Source organism: Sturnira hondurensis, unplaced genomic scaffold (assembly GCF_014824575.4).
Source record: "Sturnira hondurensis isolate 20B ecotype Veracruz unplaced genomic scaffold, ASM1482457v3 Scaffold0002101, whole genome shotgun sequence".
In the NCBI taxonomy this organism is placed as follows: Eukaryota; Metazoa; Chordata; class Mammalia; order Chiroptera; family Phyllostomidae; genus Sturnira; species Sturnira hondurensis.
Window position 1 is genome coordinate 435,649 of NW_028074732.1, and position 12,886 is coordinate 448,534.

At 51.6% G+C, this 12,886-nt stretch overlaps 1 protein-coding gene across 2 annotated transcripts; it reads right to left on the reverse strand.

Annotated features, from left to right (window-relative positions):
* Positions 1-2,954: 2,954 nt before the first annotated feature.
* On the reverse strand, positions 2,955-12,886 carry SERPING1 (serpin family G member 1). Of its 2 annotated transcripts, XM_037039951.1 has the most exons (9): positions 12,789-12,886; positions 12,224-12,301; positions 10,418-10,519; positions 9,955-10,357; positions 8,169-8,303; positions 6,616-6,816; positions 6,297-6,436; positions 4,584-4,803; positions 2,955-3,463 (listed from the first exon to the last, which is right to left on the reverse strand). In XM_037039951.1, the coding sequence occupies exons 2-9, from the start codon at positions 12,275-12,277 to the stop codon at positions 3,210-3,212; spliced, it is 1,509 nt and encodes a 502-aa protein (XP_036895846.1). In that variant the 5' UTR covers positions 12,278-12,301; positions 12,789-12,886; the 3' UTR covers positions 2,955-3,209. The 2 variants fall into 2 exon arrangements, with proteins under 2 accessions (XP_036895846.1, XP_036895845.1); XM_037039950.1 differs by having other exon boundaries at positions 9,955-10,519.

Sequence of the window (12,886 nt, forward strand, 5' to 3'; positions counted from 1 at the left end):
TTTGGTTTGCGCCTGTGCTCAATCCACTGAGCTATGCCAGCCAGGGGTAATCCATGTCTCTTTTAGTCTTTGAACCTAAGCTGGACTGATGACTTGCTTTGGCCAATGGAATGAGGCAGGAGTGATGTTATATTGCCTCTGCTCACTCTCTTAGACCCCTGCAACCTCCGGATGAACAAGACCAGACTAGCCTCCTGGAAGATGAGAGACCAAGTGGAGCCGAACCTGTCAGCTGGTTTCGTCTGATTCAAGGCCAAAGATCCGTGGAAGAGGCTGTACAGGCTCAGCAAAGCCAAGACTCATCACACCTTCCAGCTAATCAATCTTCCAGCTAAACCTGCCAGGCCCACACTGACTCAGTGACTAACAAGCTAAATCAATGTTTATTGTTTTAAACAAACAAACCAAAACAAAAGACAGCGACACATGCCCTCTTACAAGAAAAGCCTCAGAACAGAAAATTTGCTTCACTTCCAGATTTTCTACTCGTTCCACATGAATAAGAATCTCTTTTCCCCTACCTGGATGTGATGATTCATTCATTCAATCATTCATTCCCTCAACAGATTTTTTTTCCATGTAAGGCACTTTGTTAGGCTTGGTGGGGGTACATATTTCAGGGCATAGGAAAACACAGATCTGATTTACAGTCTGGTTTGGGCAGAAAGGAAACTGTCCTGGCCAAATCAGCCACTGAGGAGTACTTTGGAATGCAGACCTGGGATCACTTTACAGCTGTGTGACCTTTGGACAGTTCCTTAACCTTTCTGAGTTTTCCTTTCCTTATCTCACAAGCAGGGAAAATAACTGGCTCTCAGCATGGGGGAAGGGTCAAAGATTGGAAAACCACTGCGCCCATGGGTCAGAATCACTTCCCACCCCCTGCCTTTGCTCAGTCACATCTCATCACATCAGGATCTCCCCCAGGAGGGGGGAGTTTTCCTGAATTTGGGAGGTGCCTTTACTTTCAACATTTCCTCAATAGGAATTTGGCATCTTTCAGCAGAGATTGACATCAGAGGCAGTGAGAATGGCAGGGCATGCAGAGACCACTGTGCCAGTCCAGTCTGATGTGAACTGGCGATCTCTCTGTGCCCCCAGAGCTACAGGTCAAGTCTGGGTAACTCTTGTTTGGTTCTCAGCCTCGGCTGGGACAGTGAGCTGCAAGAAAGGCCTCAGACCCAAGACATGGCAGGCTGAGGTATCGCCCACATGGGCGAAAGTGGGAAGCAGGTGACAGTAAATGACAGGGCAGGGGATAAGCCACAAATAAGCCTCAAACCCAGTCTTCTTTTTCCCCCTCTCGGAAGCCCCTGACCTCCACCAGAGCATGCATAAACCAGAAAGAGCCCCCTGGGAGCCTGGGTTTCCAGAAGCTGCACCCAGCCCAGGCCATAGAGAAGGGGACCAGCCCCAATGGTTCCCCTGGGAACAGCAGCTGCCAGCCCAGCTGCTGTTCCCAGCCAGGCCACTGACTGCACTGCCCTGTGCCTCACTTTCTCTTTCCCAGCAGGCTATTCTGTGAGAAGGGGGCGGGGGGAGCCAGATTCTGCTGGTGGCAGAAGTCCCTGGAGCGAGGGCAGCAGGGATGTGACCATATACCCTGGTGGTGGTGATGGCTTTAAGGAAAACACTCACCCTATAGAAACACTGGGCAGAACTAGCTTGACCCCAGATGAGACCCTCTAGGGTAGATGCTTGAGAAGTGGCTGTGGACTGACGGCCAAATTTCTCTTGCCATCCTAGGGTGTATATGTTCCTCTACTGCGGTTTGTGGTCGTGAACCTGAATGTCTGAGTGTGTGAGAGCAGGGGCGGGGAGGGGAGAAGTGGGGAGGGGAGCAGGGATGACAGGAACTGCCGCAGGAGGGGCTGAACCCAGAAATCCAATTCAGCATGTTTCAGTGGCCAACCCTGTACCCAGGAGAGGGGAAGGGAGGGAGAGGAGACAGACACAGTGGAGGATGAAGAGAAAGAGAGACAGGGGACAGACAAAAAGATGGGATTAGGGGGGAGAAAGGGAAAGCGGGAGACAGAGGGCTAAGCGCTCAAGCATCAGTGAGTCTATGAGGATAAGCTAGAAACGAGAAAAACACAGTAAGAGGCATCTTCGGAGGTGAAAAGAACGCTGTGTGTTAAAATCTATCTTCCTATCTGTCTCCCTCATCAAGCTGTAGGTTTTCAAGGTAGGCACTAGCTTACGTCATCTTTATGCCTTCTGTGCTTAGCACACTGTAGACATAAAGGCACTGTATTTGCTGAACAAATAAAGAAAATATTAGGAAAAAGCCAGGGTTCTAAGATAGAAGGGCAGAGACAGATGGGGGCTCTGAGCTTAGACTTAAGAGCCAGAGAGACGTGCTTTTGAACCCCATGTCTGCCCTTTTCTACCTGCGTGCCTTAGAGCAAGATTTAGCCTCTTCGAGTTGAGAGTTTACCGTATAAAGTTATTGAGGATGAATGTCTGCAAAGATCTCAGCAGATTGCCTGGGTCAGCTGCCGACAATGTCAGTTACTGACATCACTGTTGTCACAGACAAATAAGTGAGATAGAGACAGGCACAACAGGATTGCACAAAAGGCCTCCAGCTAATGAATTTGTCCGGCAACTCTAGTGCCTGTCCACTCCAACTCCAGGTCTGGCCATGGGACTCTCTTGCTTTGGCGGATGGGACAACGATAACCTTGATGCCAGTAGATGCAGAGCTCCCGGGAAAAAGCTTGTTTCTGACTCCTTTCTTGGGAGTCATCCAACCCGCCAACTATTACAGATGTAAAATTGAGCGCCAGGAAGATCAGCCAGGTCCAGCCCACTCAGCCAACCCTGAGGCTTAGTTGAAATAATAAATGGTTGTTGTTTTAACTACTAGTTTGGAGTGACTTGTTACAAGGCAAAAGCTAGCTGATACAAGGGCATGGTGACCCTTGGCCTTTAAAACTGAAAGGCAAGTGAAGTCGTGGTTTGCCAATTTTTATTCTGTAGAGTCTAGTGAACTTGAACCAGAGAAAGCTGCAAAAAGCAGTTTGCAGAGTCACAGGGAAGGGATGCTGGAAGGCAGTCCCTTTAGCAGACTCTGAAGGTGCCCTTCGGGTGGAGGACAGAGGTCACCAGAGGTGGGACCGGGCTGGAGACCAGTGCAGGCAGGCAGTAGGGGGCGGAGGTGGGGCTGCAGCTGGGCCCAGCTGGCCCTGGCCTGGCCCCTGCAGGTCTCAGATGCTGGGGTCGTACACCCGCCCCATGAAGATGGGGATCCTGTGCTGCTGGTCCCAGAGCAGGAAGAGGAAGGGCTGCTGCACCTCAAAGACCATCAAGGAGCGGGCCACCAACACAGCCGAGGCGGCAGCCGCCTCCACCCCGGCCTCCGTCAGCTCCAACACCGCCTGGTGCTGCATCGCAGAAACCTGAAGGTCCTCGTCCCCCGTCAGCCTGCACATGTTGAGGTCGTAGGAAAAGTCGTAGAAGTCTAGGGTGGAACCAGAGAAAAGCACAGTGAGAGGCCAGCGCGAACCCATCAGCGGCTGGAAACGTTTGTCCTGAAGTGTCTGGGTTGGTCCCGAGTCCCAGTACTCTCTTCCTCCTCCTTGCTTATCAAAAGGTGTGTCACAGCTTCCTGTCCAGTTTCTGGGCTCCCCTGCCAGTGGGGCCATCTTCACCCCAACCACCACTTGAGAGAAAGTGGCGAGAGGCCTTGCTCCCACCCCCCCGCAAAATCCTGAAAAATGATGTCCCTGCTTCCTTGTCAACAAGGACTTTGGAAGTGAGGTACTATACAAAAAAGAGGTAATATGTTATCAAATGAGGTCATATACAAAGGTGTGATGTCCTATACTAGGAAACAAGGTTGTCTGTTGGGAAGGTCAAGGTCTTTAACAGAAAATGACGTGATCTTGCTGCAAGTGAGGTCAAAGGTCAAGAAATGGAGTCTCTGTTCCCTCTGCTAAACTCAGAAGCCTCCAGTCACCTCTTATTCTGAGTGCTTCTTGCATAGTCCACGGGGTGGTGAGTGTTATGAAATGTCTCTGGGGGAGGAGCTTCCACGGCCGCCCACCTTAGTCACCTGTCCCAATGTCACAGTGAACCACGATGCAAACAGTCGAGAGAGCTGAAGACCTGGATTCGTGTCCTGATTCACTTATAACTGGCTCAGGGGACCTTGGCTAAGCCATGTAAACATTCTGGGTCATTTCCTCAATGATGTGATGAGATAACGGCGCCTGTCCTGCTAACACAGGATTGAGGGACAACCTGAGATTATAGATGTAAAAAATACTCTAGAAAGCCCTGGCTGGTGTGGCTTAATGGATTGAGCACTGGACTGTGAACCAGAGGGTCACCAGTTTGATTCCCAGTCAGGGCACATGCCTTGGTTGCTGGTGGGTCCCCAGTGTGGGGGGGGCACCTGAGAGGCAACCACACATCGATGTTTCTCTCCCTCTCTTTCTCCCTTCCTTCCCCTCTCTAAAAATAAGTAAATAAAATCTTTAAAAAAATACTCTAGAGAGCACTAAATGCATTTTAGGGATGCCCCCAAACCCTTTTCTCCTTCGATGGTCTGGGAGCAACTCCGAGCTGCCAGGGCTCACCCAGGCTCTCCATGACTGCCAGCATGTCCTGGTTGCTCCTGAGTTTGAATCGGGGCATCGTCACAAAAGTGGACTGGAACTTGGTCATCTCCAGCTTATTCATAATGGCCTTGAAGACAGCGGGGCTGAGAGCCTTTTCCACATCTTTGAGACTGTGTCTCATGTTCTGGGGGATCAGGATCACCATACTCAGGTTGTTGGAGAGCTGCAGTTGCCCCACCTGGAGAAACAGAGATGCATCTAATCACTGGGTCCCCGAGCTGATCGTCAGGCTGCTGCTCCGACCTGTACCACTGCAGCAAGCAGCAGCCAGCTTCCGACCAGGGTGGCTCAGTTGGTTGGAGTGTTGCCCTGATACACCAAGGTTGCAGGTTCGATCCCCACGCAGACAGGGAACATACAAGAAGCAACCAATGCATAAGTATAACAACAAATCAATGTCTGTCTGTCTGTGTCACTCCCCACTTTCTCTCTAAAATTTAAAAAAAAATTACTCTTTAAGAAACAAAAGAAGACTTCCCGTCGATACCTCCCTCCCACACACTCTGAGTTAGAGCAATGGACTGAACATGCCATGCGTGTTCACTCTTCCCTGCCTGAGACATGCTGCTCTGGGCTTGTTAAGTAGTTCCCTGAATGGGGATGGAAGGGTGGAAAAGTGCGTGAATGGTCAAAAGTAGCCTCCTCTGTGAAGCTTCCCAGACACACACGGTAGCACCCTCTACTGAATTCATTCATTCATTCAGCAAACAGGCCATGTGCACTTATGATATGTGGCAATTTTCTAGGCACCGGAGACACTCCCAGAAACAACACAGGTACGGCCTCTGTTCCCCAGGAGAGAGACCGACAATATTGTAATCAAATGAGCAAGTCACATAATTTCAGATAGTGGTAAATACTATGAATATAATAAAACAGTCATGTTGCAGGGTGAGGAGGGGACCACTCCAAGGAAGGGGAAGGCCCCTCCCCCAAGGCCATCTTTGAGCTGACACCTGGGTGAGCAGAGGAACAAGGTGTGTGAGAATCTCAGTGAAGAAGGGTGCAGGCAGCGGGAAAGCTAAGGGTGGCTCCCAAGGTGGACACGAGCCCGGTATGCTCCACGACACATCCTTCACTCCCCAGCCTGGGACTCCTGTCGCTGGGTGTCTCCCACTGTTTTCTGTCTCACAGGTCTGGCTCTTGCCCGGCCAAAAGGCAGAACTATCTGATCACTGGGCCTGAGACACCTGACTAACTAGAATCTTCTGGCTTCCATATTGTCTTCCCTCTCTCCTGATCCACTGAAATAATACTGTTCAATTTCTGCTAAGGAACTTGAGCCATTAAACACATGTGCACCACACATGTGTGTGCGGATGCCACATGCATGCTCACATTAGAGATACCTATACATGTGTATACATGCATGCATGCTGTACATGCACGCCTACATCAGATGAAGGGAATAGAAACACGACTCACTTCTTGCCATTTGATGGAGTAGAGATGAATGAAGAAACTTTAGAATCCTGCTTTCCAGCCTAAAATATATAATGGGTACCTCGGCCAAGGCTGGAGAAGAGAGAAGGAGAAGACAACAGTGTGGAAATACAGAGGGAAGGAGTAGAAATTAGTGAGGGTGCACCCCAAAGCAATGGGGCCATTGCAGAAAAGAATCAGGACACACAAGAGGCAAGGACACAGGGGTGAGAAGAGCCAAGAACTGACCTTGGCCTTCAGCGTCGGGTCAGTGAAATGGGCCACTGGGTACTTCTTGCTGATCATCATGGGCACTTTAATCACCGAGGATTTTAAGTGGAAGGGCTCCTTCTTGGTTTTCCCGTGTTCAAATGGTACCTTCCACTTGGCTAGAGGAAAGACAGAGGGGGCGGGTTACTCCCCTCCAGGTGGGGAAGGATGTAGAGCTAACTGCCTGTCAGCAAGGGGCGGGACAGGTGATGTACCATGGGGTGCAGTCATGGAACTTGGGGCCAGGTGGGCTTTGAAGCCAGGAGGGGAGGAACGACCTGGTCCAGGGCCCCCTTACCACTCAGGTAGATAGCATTGAGGAGGATCAGGCGGGTGTCGGAGGGCAGGCTGTCCAGCAGCTGCTTGATCTTGTGGTTGGTCTTCTCCGCCACCCAGGCGTTGATGAGGTCCAGGTTGGCATCACTGTCGTTTCCCAGGACTCCAGGGCTGCCATACACATTCCGAGAGGCATTCACAAAGGCGTCCCTTATGGCCAGGTCTGTGGCAGGAGGAGCAGATCGAGCGAAGTGGGCATGAGTCCCCTGAACAATCCCCTGCCCCAGCTTCCAAGAGCAGGCGTTGAGAGGGGGTGTGTTTCCCACCACTCTCTGTGCGCACTTCACTGAACACAGCACCCCGAAGCAGGGGTCCGGGCCACTCCCCTAACAGACATGACAGTGAGGCCCAAGAAGGCAAACCCCAAACTTGGAGCAGACCTCATCCTAGGCTTGCTGTGGGAGCCTGGCTCGGGAGGAAAACATCAAACGTCCCTTTGCCTGTATTCCCCCCCCCCCAGCCCCGTCTTTCTTCTCTTAATTCAAGAGGCAACGGAGTCTGCTTTCTGGCCTCAGCGTAAGTTTATAATAAGACTCCCCGGCTACTACTCTCCAGAGCCCAGGTCCACTAAAGAAAAGAGCATTTGAAAGAGAAATGCTTCCTGGATTAAATAACTGATACTGAATGCAGTTGTATTTTCACCAACCCAGCAAGGCAGAGGATAAGGTGCATTCCTAGCAAATGCGACGCTACCTCTGAGCCCCATTTTCCCACCCCTAAAAAGAGGGGTTTTTTTTTTCCACTTTGTGTTTTGGTATTTTCTCAGTTTCTACAATGAATACGTGTGGTGGCTTTCATCAGTTAAAAACAGACCAGAAAACATTTCCCCCTTGATTTAAAGAGGGGGCCAGACTAGATCTGTAGTTTTCAATCGTTTCAAACAGCAGAGAACTGTGTTCTCCAACCTGGCGGTGTCTGAAGCCCACACCATGAAAGATCTGTGGTTGAGCCCAGGCAGCAGCCCAGAGCCCGGTTGGCTCCACCTCCCTCTCTCAGGACAGGGCCCCTCCCCACTCTGCCTGTGATGCCCACCCACACCGTGTCTCCTGAAGCAGCTCCGCCGAAACCCGGGGCTCTGTGTACCAGACCTTGAAGAGAACTACCTTCCATTATTTTGGAAGCTTATTGCCCTTATTACCTACTTCACAATCTAACACATGTAAACAACAACAAATGTATATAATACAAAAAAAAAAGTAGAGACTACGAGGCCCAAGACACTCCTGACCCAGATTAGCAGACGTTTTTTGCCTATTCTATGTCTCTAGCTCTTATTCACGAAATATTCATGAACTCTTATTCTGAACAGAGTTGATGAATACAAAGAACTTGCCCCAAATCTCATGGGCTCTCTGGCGTCCCCGTATGTCTGCTGAGGCCACCCCCTGCTCTGCAGTCCATCCTGGATGTTCCAGCTCTGACATTCCCTCTGTCCCTCCCCCTGGTACTGGCCCCCCTCAGAATCCCCCAGGACAGGACCCTCCTCAGCAGTGGCCTCCCCCTCCCAGCACTCACCTGGGCTGTGGAAGATCTGAGAGGCTGAAGTGAAGCCTTTGGACGGGTAGGCCTTCAGGGCCTGGTGGACGCAGGCAAAGTCCTCGGGGTAGGAGAGGACAGTCTCCAGGTTTTTCTTGGTGGTGCCCCCAGCCCCTACAACAAAGGGAGGAGATGAGGGCCAACTGCAGGAGATGTGGGGGACCCACCATCGGGACCACTTTTGAGGGACCAGGCTGGAATGGGGTGGGGAATCACATAACACCAGGGCCCGAAGCGAAGTTCTGGGCGAGAGTACATACATCAGAGAGAGAGGGGTAGGGGGATTATGAATACTGCAGTGGGCCTTTTCCAGGCCTTCAGATACTCCCCTTCCCTATTTTCCTACCTAATACTCATTCCACTCGTCAGTCAAAGCCTGGTCCAGCCATTGCCTGTTCCACATAAACTATGTTATTTAGTTAGTTTGGGTTTACCAAGGTTCACCCTCCAGGCAGGGCCACTAGATCACCATTCAGAGGAGACATCACAGAATCATCAGAGAGAATGGATGTTCACTATCCTGTCAGTTATCCGTCATTAAATATTTATCACACACGCTTTCTGTGCAGTAACACGTGGTTGCACACACTGTAAGTGCTTTTCCCACATTATCTCATTGAATCGTAATAACCCTTTTACAGAAGGACAATCATTATCCTTATTGTGCAGATGAGGAAACTGAGGTTTAAAGGGTTAGGTGATCTACTCCATTTAAGATCACAGGGTTAAGCCCTGGCTGGTGTGGCTCAGTAGATGGATGCCGGCCTGTAACCAACAGTGTTGCCGGTTCAATTCCCAGTCAGGGCCTGTGCCTGGATCTCAGGCCAGGTCCCCAGTAGGGGGTGCGCGAAAGGCAACCACACATCGGCGTTTCTCCCTGTCTCTTTCTTCTTCCCTTCCCCTCTCTCTAAAAATAAATAAAATAAGATCTTTTAAAAAATCATAGAGTTCCTAAGTAGAGGCTGGAGACAGGATTCAAGCCGTATCTTTTGGGCAATAAAGAAATTAACCCAAACCAACCAAGTGAATTGGCAATGTCTGAAGATACATGGGTCGTCATAACTGAGGGGATTCTAACGGCATCTAGCAGGCGGAGGTTAGGGGTACGAGGGTTCTGGGACACCAGAGGAGCGGGTCTCACACAGGGTCACTCTGTTGTCTCTAGTCGCCTTCCTGGAATTTTCCTCTTAGTGATTGCTCTGTCTCTGTTGCTTATAGCGACTTGCTTGTGTCATTCCCAGGGCAAGTACCCTGCGGCATTGGAGAGAGATCCCTCAGGAAGGGAGAGGGATTACTGTTTTTTGATCTCCCATCAAGCCAGGCATTGGACTATCTGCTTAATTTTCTGAGGTAAATAAAACCACCTCCACTTTCTACAGGAGGACTTGGGCTCAGAGATGTTAAGTGATCAGCCCAAGGTCACACAGCTCAAAAGCAGCAGCATCACGATACTATTCTACTTCTCCCTCTTTCAGTTTCATCTCCCTTATTGTCTGAACTCAAGCCATGGTTGGCAGGTGGGACCCTGTTTTGTATGTTCTTGCATTGTCCGTCTGGTTTTATAAGCGAGAGTGCCTGTTAAGTCATTGTTACAGGAAGAAATGCATGATCGTTCAAGAACAAAAAGATTGCATCTCCCCTCCCCTCAAATACAGTCCATTGATGTAGCTTCCTCACCAAGGCACAGCTCTGTGGGTGTCTGGGTTGGGGACCCTCATGGGAGGGTCCGACATACAACCTGGACAGGACTCAGTCAGGGTCTTACCAAGCAGGACCTGTGTGAGCAGGCTGGCGATGCTGAAAGGCGAGAAGACCATATTGCTCTCAGGCTTCTTCACCGACGAGAAGGCATGGTAGAGTTTCAGGGAGAAATCTACCAAAGCCTGCTGCAGCGTGGCCCTTGACGAAGGGCTCTCCGAGTCAGGGCAGTAAGTGTCAGGCTCCGGGCAGAGGGGCCCAGTAGTGGGCTGGGTAGTTGGGAGGGTAGGTTCAGTGGTTGATTGAATGCTGGGCTGAGAGGTGCTTTGCAACGTGCTATTGGCTGTTAGGATGGCTGAGTTGGTTGTTGGCTTGGGAGAAGAGCCTATAGTGGGTTGAATGGGTTGATTCTCAGGGACCTCTTCCTTTAAGATTTCTTTGTCCTCAGTGGGTTGAATGGGTTGATTCTCAGGGACCTCTTCCTTTAAGATCTCTTTGTCCTTGGTGGTGGGTTGAATGGGTTGATTCTCGGGGATCCCTTTCTTTAAGGTGCTCCTTTCGCCTTCCTCTGGCAGGCTCTCTGGATCTGCAGGGCCATGGTCAGTGTCCTTCAGATCTGAGGAGGCTCTACCCTGTAGTTCAAGAAACTGTGTTTCATTTTCCTATGAGGCACAGTCCCCTCCAACACTCAAAACGGGAAGAGAAGGTGGGGATGTGGACAATGTCCTGTACCCAAGATAATTTCCGAAAGGCCTGGTGGGCGAGGGGCTGGCTCTGGAGTCATGGCCACAAATTCCTTCAGAATAGGGGTCAAGGAAGGATGGGGGCGGGGGTGGGGGTGGGGACATTCTCGGCAGAAGTTGAGGAGTAGTAGGCAAGGACCCTGCTGACCACTTACTGCGGGTTGTTTCCCACACTTGGGACCTGAGTGTTAACAGCCACTTATCTGTGTTCTTGCAATCTAAAAAAGAAAATATCTGGCCCTGACTCAGTTGGTTGCAGAGTGAAAAGTCTCCTGTTTGAGTCCCAGTCAGGGCACACGCCCAGGTTGTAGTTCCACCCCTGGTCGGGATGCACAGGAGAGGCAACCTATCGATGTTTCGCTCTCACATCAATGTTTCTCTTCCTCTTTCTTCCCCCCTCCATCCTTCCCACCCTGAATAAAGAAAGAAAGAGAAGGAAGGAAGGAAGGAAGGAAGGAAGGAAGGAAGGAAGGAAGGAAGGAAGTCTTTAAAAAAGAAAACGTCTGCCTGCCCATAGACGTTTGAGCTTGTGGCCTTTGCTTTAGAACAAGTGGATTTTCATATTGTGGGTTGCAACCCCTTAGCGGGCCCTGAAAACAATGGGCATTCCAAAAGTAAGGAAGAACGGAAGGGCAGAAGGGAGGGAGGGAGGGGAGGAGGCAAAGGAGGAAGGAAGGAAGGAGGGAAGGGAGACGAGGCATTGACCAGAGGCACTCAGTCAACAGTTTTGACCCGGAGGATGTGTGTCCACGTCTGGATGCACATTTGGTTGGCATAGGGAGAGAAGGGGGGTGGGCGGCGATGCTGCTGGAACCTAGTGGGCGGAGGCCAGGGAGACAGCAAAACTTCTCGTAACACACAGGACAGCCACTCACACTGAGGAATTATCCAGCCCCAAATGCTGAGTGTTCTGGGTCGAGAAACCATGTATTATCCCCATTTCTCTGATAAAAGAAACTGATGCTGAGTCATACTAAGAAATGACCCAAGGTCTCCCAGAAGCTGGAGGAAAACTAGGAGTGAAACCTCCATCCGATTCCGGGTCCCTGCTCATCACGGCATCACGGGTTGAGTCTTGAAGGGCACTGCTCGAGCCCCCTTCCACACACATGAACGCACAGGCCAGGGCAGCCACCCACCTTGCTCCTGTGTTCAGCCCTTACCCCTGCCCTCCTGGGTCACCGGGACCACTCGTTGTCATTGACACCCACCCAGTCCCAGGTGTGTCTGCTCCTCGGTTTCCACTGAGGAGAACCTGTGTCTCAGCTGCCAGGCCCCACCCAGCTCAGTGTCCACAACAACCTTTGCTTTTCTATTGCAAAGTGCTGTCCATCTCCTTGCCCCGTGTGGTCTTCCTCCTTCATTTTCCACTTGATGAATCAGGACAGCTAGGCTCAAAAAAACCGACCTGCTGAAGGCCATCACGACTTGTGCCTGGCAGGTCAGACCTGAACCTGCATTCGTCTGGGTCCCCCGCTCTTCCCAGGCCCTCTACAAATGGGGTGGCAAGTACCACACTCCTCATTCTCTGGGGCCTGAAGGGTTAATCGTAGATACACACCCCTACCCCCATTCCTGGAAGGGGCCACTCACCCCAGCCAGAAGCAACAGCAGCAGGAGGGTCAGCGAGGTCAGCCTGGAGGCCATCTGGGAGGCAACGTCAACCTGGACCTGTGCAGCCAGCCAGCGTTGGAGCCAGCTTTGAGGACCAGGGCCCACCCCGGGGGGGGGGGCACCCCGGGGCCGCCCCATTCCATTCCGGCCCTGGCCCCTCTCAGCAACGCCCTCAGCCGCCCTCTCCCGGCCACTTTCTCTCAGGCTCCTCCCTCGGTTTTGTTTTCCCAAAACTGCTCCCTTTTCCCGGCACTGGCTGGCTCTGCCTTTCCCCCCTACAGGCCCGGGTCTCAGTCCATCTGTTCCTTCCTGGGGGTCCTGCTTTAGCCAAACAATGAGGCCAGAAGCAGGGGGAGGAGGGGAGGTCCAGGGGGGGCTAGGCACCACAACCCAGGAGGGGCAGGGGAGGGGGTGGGGGAGGCAGAAGTCTCCAGCAGACACAAGTCTGTAGAGACTGCAGAGATAAAAGGGGGTCGGGAAAATGGGGGAGGGAAATAGGGAGATGAGAAGACCCCCTCCCCATTTCCCCTCGAAAGAACCAAACCTGCTTCCAAATCCTGATCACTGGGTTGCTTCAGTGCAGACTGAGTGGATAGTCCCACGGGATCAGGGAGGGTGGGGTGTATGAGTGTGTTGGGGGGG